The sequence below is a fragment of the Bison bison genome, unplaced genomic scaffold (genome assembly GCF_000754665.1).
Source record: "Bison bison bison isolate TAMUID 2011002044 unplaced genomic scaffold, Bison_UMD1.0 scf7180017864040, whole genome shotgun sequence".
Classification (NCBI taxonomy): Eukaryota; Metazoa; Chordata; class Mammalia; order Artiodactyla; family Bovidae; genus Bison; species Bison bison.
Genome location: NW_011494612.1, coordinates 6252985 through 6262215, shown reverse-complemented (window position 1 = coordinate 6262215; position 9231 = coordinate 6252985). Strand labels below are relative to the sequence as shown.

The 9231-nt window shown below is 41.6% G+C and overlaps 1 protein-coding gene across 5 annotated transcripts in view; it reads right to left on the bottom strand.

The window, feature by feature from the left end:
* The window catches only part of FNDC3B (fibronectin type III domain containing 3B), a 359396-nt gene that overhangs the window by 11754 nt on the left and 338411 nt on the right, over positions 1-9231 (bottom strand). For all 5 annotated transcript variants that reach the window (XM_010835255.1, XM_010835260.1, XM_010835258.1 and 2 more), the window contains 2 exons: positions 5263-5429; positions 2483-2610 (listed from right to left, as the gene is read on the bottom strand). In XM_010835255.1, coding sequence (XP_010833557.1) covers positions 2483-2610; positions 5263-5429 — 295 coding nt within the window. The remainder of the gene's footprint in view (positions 1-2482; positions 2611-5262; positions 5430-9231) is intronic.

Here is a 9231-nt window from a genome sequence, read left to right as displayed (position 1 = left end):
TGACAAAGAATTAATCTCAAAAATATACAAGCAGCTCATGCAGCTCAATACCAGAAAAATAAACAACCCAATCAAAAAATGGGCCAAAGAGCTAAAGCAGACATTTCTCCAAAGAAGACATACAGATGGCTAACAAACACATGAAAAGATGCTCAACATCACTCATTATCAGAGAAATGCAAATCAAAACCACAATGAGGTACCATCTCATGCCGGTCAGAATGGCTGCGATCCAAAAGTCTACAAGCAATAAATGCTGGAGAGGGCGTGGAGAAAAGGGAACCCTCTTACACTGTTGGTGGGAATGCAAACTAGTACAGCCACTATGGAGAACAGTGTGGAGATTCCTTAAAAAACTGGAAATAGAACTGCCATATGACCCAGCAACCCCATTGCTGGGCATACACACTGAGGAAACCAGAATTGAAAGAGACACATGTACCCCAATGTTCATCACAGCACTGTTTACAACAGCTAAGACATGGAAGCAACCTAGATGTCCATCAGCAGATGAATGGATAAGAAAGCCATGGTACATATACACAATGGAGTATTACTCAGCCATTAAAAAGAACACATTTGAGTCAGTTCTAACGAGGTGGATGAAACTGGAGCCTATTATACAGAGTGAAGTAAGCCAGAAAGAAAAACACCAATACAGTATATTAATGCATATACAGAGAATTTAGAAAGATGGTAACGACAACCCTATATGCAAGACCATAAGAGAGATACAGATATAAAGAACAGACTTTTGGACTCTGGGAGAAGGCGAGGGAGGGATGATTTGAGAGAACAGCACTGAAACATGTATATTACCATATGTGAAATAGATCGGTGTACTGGGACAACCCAGGGGAATGAAATAGGGAGGGAGGTGGGTGGGGGTTTGGGACTGGGGGACACACGTATACCCGTGGCTGATTCACATCAATGTATGGCAAAAACCACCACAGTATTGTAAACTAGTCTCCAATTATAATAAATAAATTATTTACTGTGAAATATACTGTATAAAATGAGATTCTAAGGTGAAAGGAAACAAGAGTGCGTTTGCTCTTATTTAAGAGGAAGGATGGAAACTGGTAAAACCATCCACTGATGTTAAACAATACTGGTGGCTGTCATATTTAAAACAAGTTTTTGCAAGATGTGTTTAAAGCAATTCACTTTTTAATCTGACACTTCATAGTAACAAAGGATTATGAAATTTACTAAAATTTTCTTTCTTTCTACACATTATTATTATACGAGGGATATTAACCAGCGAACTAACACAAGCTCTGAATCATTTTTTCTACTTGTTTTGTGTATCTGGAGCCTTTATTCTTTATCTGAATAAAGAAGTTTTTGCAAATTATGATAAAGATTCAGAAGGCAGGTGGAATTTATCTTCAACTTCTTGCTGCTAAGTCACTTCAGTCGTGTCCGACTCTGTGCGACCCCATAGAAGGCAGCCCACCAGGCTCCCCTGTCCCTGGGATTCTCCAGGCAAGAACACTGGAGTGGGTTGCCATTTCCTTCTCCAATGCATGAAAGTGAAAAGTTAAAGTGAAGTCGCTCAGTCATGTCCAACCCTTAGCGACCCCATGGACTGCAGCCTACCAGGCTCCTCCGTCCATGGGATTTTCCAGTCGAGAGTACTGGAGTTTGATGTAAATGCACACCTCTATTACAAGTGCTGGTGAGGAGCGGGTCTCAGCTTTCCTAACAGAGCAACAGTGTTATATTCTGCTTTCACGTAGTTATTAAGTTTCTGGGAATGTTATGGAAACCTATAGAGTAGCTGAATCTTTCATAGCCAGTGACAAGACAATGAGTGGCTCTGGAATAATCAGGATCAAAAAGGGTATAATGAATGATAAACCCAAATCCTTTATCACGTGATATGTATAGGCTTGCTACTCAAAACATGGTTCATGCACTAGCAACATGAGTGTCACCTGGGGGCTTGACCCATGACCCCAGACTGACTGAATCAGAATCCACATGAACAGATTCTCATATGATCCTATGCACATTAAAGGGCAACAAACAGTGACCCAAAGCTTCTGAATCACAGCCTTGAGGGCTGATACGTCATCTTCTTCCTTCCTCATCCTTCAATTATAACTTCCGTAAAAAAGGCAGATAGAACAGGGCCTTCAGTAATTAGGTTGACACTTTTTCCCTCTAGCGTAAAATCACTGACACAGTTTTCAATAAATACATAGTTTGATACTTGTGAATATCACAGGCAATATCAAATACAAATATAGAACTTAAAACCCATGAGATCATGCTTAAGAAACTGAAAATGTAAGAACATAAGCTAGAGCTATTATATCCTAGAGAGTCAGGTAATGGGTGCATGTGAATCAGTTTCCACGATCAATTTTAAGAAAAATGTAGTTCACTTGCCACTGAATCCTCACAGCAACAGGCAGAGGCCAGGAGCCAACCAGACCGACAGGCCACACACGTGCCACATGCTGGTGCTCACCTGTTTGTACTCAGATTCTCTTCCAACCAACACCTGCAGGATGTAGTTGACAGGGTCGCCTTTCATGGGTGGTACCGTCTCCCATAAAATTTCACACGCATTTCCTTCTAACTGTGTTACTCGAGGTGCTGAAATACAAATCCACACATCCACGGTCAAAAATTCAAAGTATCATATAAACGGTCAGTATTGCAGTAATATTAGTGAGGACCTGAGAGAGGGGGAGTGTGCTTGTGCCTGCCCTGCGAGGGGAGTTTATATGTCTAGCTCCCTAGAAATCTATCAGGGCACCCTTTACCAAGAGAAGGCATTCAAGCCACTGGCCAAGAGTCCTTTGCTCACTGTCCTATTAATAACTGCTTGACCTGGCTTGCATTCTCGTGTTTTTTTTTTTTTTTTTTTAAGGCTAATGAGAACCTTCTATGATTAAGTCCTGTGTTAGGTATTTTGCAAAACTAGACACTACTTTCAAGGAAATTAAGATGTAGTTAAGGGAAGCAGAGAGAAAGGTATGAAACAAAGATAAGCAGACATAATGTAGGCCAAATGAGAATGAGAGATACAAAGAAAACATTGGGGAGTTCCAGGGGAGGGAGGTCACGTTCATGTGAGGGTCTAAGAAAGGTTTGAGGAGCAGGTGGCATTTGAGGTAAGCCTGTAAAAGTTATCTTACATTTGTTTATTTTAATTTTCTACCTACTGGACTCATCATTCCGGTTTAAAGTGAAATTATATTAGTTTGCAGCAAAGCACTTACAGGCTATAAAATTTTAATATTTTCTTATATTTAATATCTGATATGTTTCCATTTTGTAACTAGTATGTGTAACTCCTCTCACTGAATGCCCTTATTTTAAATTTCAAATTACATGAATTCTTTAGAGGCAGCTGTTTCTACTTTCAATTCTGTACAATACTATTTCAGAAAAATAAAAGCTGTCTTTAAAAAAAAGTTTGTATGAGTTGGCTGTAATTTATGGAAAAACTAAATAAAGAATCTCAGCCAACCACACAGTCCTCCAGCTATGCCAACCTCCTGAATCTAAAAGTGAGAGGAAGACGTCTTGACAGCGTGGCCACTGTCCACCTGAAGATAAAGCACCAAGACCTACAAGGACTATTAATTAGGTGTATTTTCCAAAAGATCAAACTACCTCAACAATCACTTCCAGAGGCAAAGATAGTGTTGGAAAGACCCCTGCACTTATTTAGCTAACTGATAAAATGTGGCAAACCTCCCTGTTACAACAACAAATCTATGAACCACAGCATGGTCAGGAATCTTCTGTTACAACTAAAAGGCAAAGCCACACCAAAGTGCCAGGGCATTTAATACCCAAGGGACCCAGCAAGTCTACATCCATTTACATCAGTATCTTAGTCACATGAAGAAGTCAAAGAGCTTCTGGACCACTGAGGGGCAGGGGAGCACGGGGAAGGCATTTACCGTAAAGTACCCTGCAAGGGGGCTTCCCTGGTGTCTCAGTGGTAAAGAATTTGCCTGCCAACGCAGGAGACGTGGGTTCTATCCCTGGCTCAGGAAGATCCCCTGGAGTAAGAAATGGCAACCCGCTCCAGTATTCTTGCATGGGAAATCCCATCAACAGAGGAGCCTGGCAGGCTACAGTCCATGGAGTTGCAAAGAGTTGGACATAACTGATTCTAAGAGGTTCTAAGTTACCCTGCAAGGTGCTATGGGAAATCTTAACAGAATGTGAGTCAGACCCTGACTCAGGCCCTGGAGGCCCCACACCCTCCTGTAATGCACTCCATGTCCTGGTGTATCTGATACAGCTGTTTGTGTGGAAGCAGTGATTCAAATGGCCTAGCTCTTGGGGCCAAATACATAATTTGTGCTCACTGCCTAGCACCTCAAATAACAGAGCCAACACTCACTTGACCCCATGTAAAACCTGGTTCAAGTGGGCTGCTGGTCTATCTGTCAGCCTGAGTCGTTTTGGGCAGCAGCTGGATAAAGCAAAGAGGGAGGTACCGGGGAGGGGAGGGTGCAGACTCAAGAGTCCTAGAGGGGCTGGACCTGGGCCCAGCACTTGTGAAGGGATGAGCCAGCTTTGCCCTGTTGCTGTCTGCCTGGCGGATCTGCTGTGCAGAGGCAGCACTCTGGCTGAAAGCGGGAGATGAGGACTGAGCAGATCTGGTGGAGGGAGAGCTTGAGTGGAGCTGGCTTTTGCTCACTGCCTGATCCCATGAAGTGGGCAGAGAGTCAACCAGTCATTCACAAACCTCAAGACAAATACCCCAGGAGATGAGGACAGCCTGCTGCTGCAGCTTTCCCGTGAGAGCTGTGGGTTGGAGGGAAGGCGGGGATGCCACCCTTGTTAGCCTCTCATCTACACACCAAGGGATCCAAAGATGCGGATCAACTGTTGAAGGGAGGTACTCAAACCTCTGTGGTAAACTCCATGGGCATTACACCACCAGGAATTCACCTGCATTCCTAACCCAGCATCTGTCACTCTGGTCTCTTTCTTCCCTCTGTCCATCTATCTCCTGTGGGGATAAGACTGCCTCACTGTTATTTGTGATAATAATTTACGTGTACTCAAGAAAAGTCACACCAGTAAGCCATCTCCTTTAAGGCCTCTCATTCTCCCTGTAGAACCCATTTCCCAATCTTCTCTTTTGGAAAGTTCTTTTGATTCTATCTGGCTGATATGAGAAATATTAGGAGAGCATATTTAAGGTCAGCATCGAGCCTCCTACGCTAAATACCAACATTTCCTCACAGAATAGCACACTGAAATACACGGTCCACAAACCTTTGATGGCGGGGGGGACACTCTTGGTTGTGCTGAAGGTGTAGGTTTCTGAGAAGGGCCCTTCCCCAGCCTCGCTGGCTGCCTGGATTCTGAAGGAGTAGCATGTGAATTCCGTCAGCCTCTGGACCTTATAGGTGTGGCTGGGTCCTCTGTAGATTGAAATAAACCTAGAGAAAGGAACAGCATCCATTAGCCACCTGAACTTTTATTAGTGACAAGAAATCAACTAGGATACAAAAGTGCAACAGATTAGGCCAACTTGATAAATGCTTTTCATACCCTCTGAATGATCAACCAGTTGCTATGTTGTAGTTGTTTAATATCTAATATATGTCTACATAAAAGAAAAATACACACATTGAGGTGCTTCTACGTTGGGTGCAGATATTTACAATTGTTAGGTCTTCCTCTTGGATTGATCCCCTGATCATCATAAGTGTCCTTTCTTATCTCTTGTAATATTCTTTAAGGTCCATTTTTGTCTGATATGAGGATTGCTACTCCAGCTTTCTTTTGCTTCCCATATTCATGGAATGTATTTTTCCATTCTCTCACTTTCAGTCTGTATGTGTCTTGAGGTCTGAAGGAGGTTTCTTATAGACAGCATAAATATGGGTCTTGCTTTTTTATCCATTCAGCCAGCCTGTGTCTTTTGGTTGAAGCATTTAATTCATTTCCATTTAAAGTAATTATTGATATAAATGTTCCTATTGCCATTTCCTTGTTTGGGGTTGATTTTGTAGATCTTTTTTCTTCTCTTGTACTTCTTGACTATATAAGTCCCTTTAACATTTGTTGTAAAGCTGGTTTGGTGGTACTGGATTCTCTTAACTTTTGCTTGTCTGAAAAGCTTTTTACTTCTTCATCAGTTTTGAATGAGATCCTTGCTGGGTACAGTCATCTTGGTTGTAGAATTTTCCCTCTCAGTACTTTAAATATATCTTGCCATTGCCTTCTGGCCTGCAGAGTTTCTGCTGAAAGATCAGCTGTTAAATATATGGGGTTTCCCTCGTATGTTACTTGTTGCTTCTCCCTTGCTGCTTTTAATAGTCTCTGTGTTTAGTCTTTGTTAGTTTGATTAGTATGTGTCTTGGTGTGTTTCTCCTTGAGTTTATCCTGTATGGACTCTTTGAGCCTCTTGGACTTGATTGACTATTTTCTTTTCCATGTTGGGGAAATTTTCAATTATAATCTCTCATCAAAAAGTCTACAGATCGTGAATGCTTGAGAGGGTGTGTGTGTGTGGTGGGGAGGGTGCTCTTGCACTGCTGGTGGGAATGTAAGTTGATGCGGCCACTGCGGAGGATGGTGTGGAGATTCCTTGAAGAACTAGGAAAGGAGGTGCCATGTGGCCCCGTGGTCCCACTCCTGGGCACATACCCAGAGGAAACCAAAACTGAAAAAGACACATGTATCCCATTGTCTGCAGCACTGTTTGCAATAGCTAGAACATGGAGGTGACTTGGATGTCCACTGACAGATGAATGGATGGAGAAGTTGTGGTGCATATACACTATGGAATATTACTCAGCCATAAAAAGGAACATCTTTGAGTCAGTTCTAATGAGGTGGATGAATCTAGAACCTATTATATAGAGTGAAGTCAGAAAGAGAAAGATAAATGTTGTATTCTAATGAATATATACAGAATCTAGAAAAATGGTACTGAAGAATTTATTTATAGGGCAGCAATGGAGAAACAGACATACAGAATAGACTTATGGACATGGGGAGAGGGGAGGAGAGGGTGATATGTATGGAAAGAGTAACATGGAAACTTACATCACCATATGTAAAATAGATACCCAATGGGAATTTGCTGTATGCCTCAGGAAACTCAAACAGGGGCTCTGTATCAACCTAGATGGGTGGATGGGAAAGGAGATGGGAGGGAGACTCAAAAGGGAGTGGATATATGTATATACCTATGGCTGATTCATGTTGAGGCTTGACCAAAAACAAAAAAATTCTGTAAAGCAATTATCCTTAACAACAACAAAAAAATAAAATAAATACAAATTTTAGAACATACAAAGCTTAGAATGAGATCCCTTTAATTATGGTATAGATTCTAGAAACATCAGTTCATGCTTTTACTTACTGATAAAAACAGAAATTTCAGATTTTTCATAAGGTAATACTATATAATCTGATATGTTAATTACCAAAAGACTGATGCTGGGAGGGATTGGGGGCAGGAGGAGAAGGGGACGACAGAGGATGAGATGGCTGGATGGCATCACTGACTCGATGGATGTGAGTCTGGGTGAACTCTGGGACTTTGTGATAGACAGGGAGGCCTGGCGTGCTGTGATTCATGGGGTCGCAGAGTCGGACACGACTGAGCGACTGAACTGAACTGAACTGATGTACTAGGCAATGAAGTTAATGTTAACTGGGCACCTGAGAAATACCATGTCCTCTTTACCAGAATTTTCTAAATAACTGAGGTTTAACTAGAAAATCCTTGCAATTTTAGCCTTTATCTTTCCAAGAGCTTTCAAAGCCCCTTTCTCAAACTGGAAAGATGACATTTAGGACTACACATCTTTGAGGAAATCTGTAAAAAAGAACAATTCTGCTCAGAATCATCCATCAGGCTAATTAAAATAACAGAAAAACAGCACAGGTGAGCTGGACAGTTTAGACTGGCAGCTTATGGATCCTTCTCCCATCTGAATCAGGACTATTTTGTACTTTTCTGCTAAATAATTTTTCCATGACACAGGTATAGAAGGCATGAAAAAAAAAAAAAAAGGCCTTACATTTTAAGTGTTTTCCCCAGGGTCTTAGAAAATGAAAAATTTCACAATGAAACTGATTGCTTAGAACTACAATATAACGTGACCACTTTTCTTTCTCTAGTTAAGTGTACACCTGTGGAAATAATGTAACTTCCCAAAGTTATCCAAGATCTTTAGTAGATTCGGAACCTGAATCTGCTGGCCTGAGACACTCTGAGAACTGCGTGAGTTAATCCAATCACGATGCCTCGCTCCTACCCAGGCCAGTTGTCTCTCCCACTTCCAGTGCTTTGTCCCAGCACCTGGGGACAATGCTCTGTCTCCAAATCCTGCCCCAAGGCAGTCAGCGGAAATGTCTCTTACACTGATTTGGCCTAAGGGTAGGCAGAATTTATGCATTCATTTAGCACACATTTCTTGAACATCTGTTGTGTGTCAAGCTGTGTATTCAAAGATTAATTAGACGTAATCCCTGTGAACTAGTTGGTCCGGTGTGTGGGCAGGGTTTTCTGACGGACAGCAGCAGCTTTTCCATGTGCTAGAGAACATTCCCTCCAGAAGGATGGATGGACAGATACAGAGATAAAGCAGCTTTTTTTTTTTTTTTTACAAAACCTGTCAGTTAATACTTATCTTAAAGTATCCAAGCATTAACTAGCCTTTGCAGTGGAGTTCCTGAGCCCTAGTCATTTCACCTGTTTAATGTTCCTTCTGCTTTGCTGTGTAAGGAAGCACGTTTTACTGAAGAATGAACATTTTTAATTTCAGGAAGAGACAGAGTCCAGGCTGAAACCCACAAATACCATGGTAACCTACTTAGCGTACCTAACAACATCACTACCTTAATGAAGATACCCCTTGCTAATGCTAGAGGCAAACAGCTATTTATTAACTCAGCCTCACTCAGGCTAGAATCTGTAACTGGAGTAATTGCCCTTAATTATACCACAAAATGGAAGTCACAGTTTAAGAGGTAGAAGTGTTGCATCTTCACTATAAACTTGCAATGCAACCTGGTTTTTAAAGGAGTTTGGAGAGGATGACTAGCAGCAGTACTGCTTCCCTGCCCATTCCTGGCTCTGAGGAGGGTATTTTCTTTTGAAATAAGTTCAATAAATCTACATAGGCAGCAGCACTCGCATTCACAAAGAAATTTACTGAAGCAGAGTCAGTACTCTAATTCTGTAGTATAATCTAAACTGAGCAAATGGCATATTTTCTAATA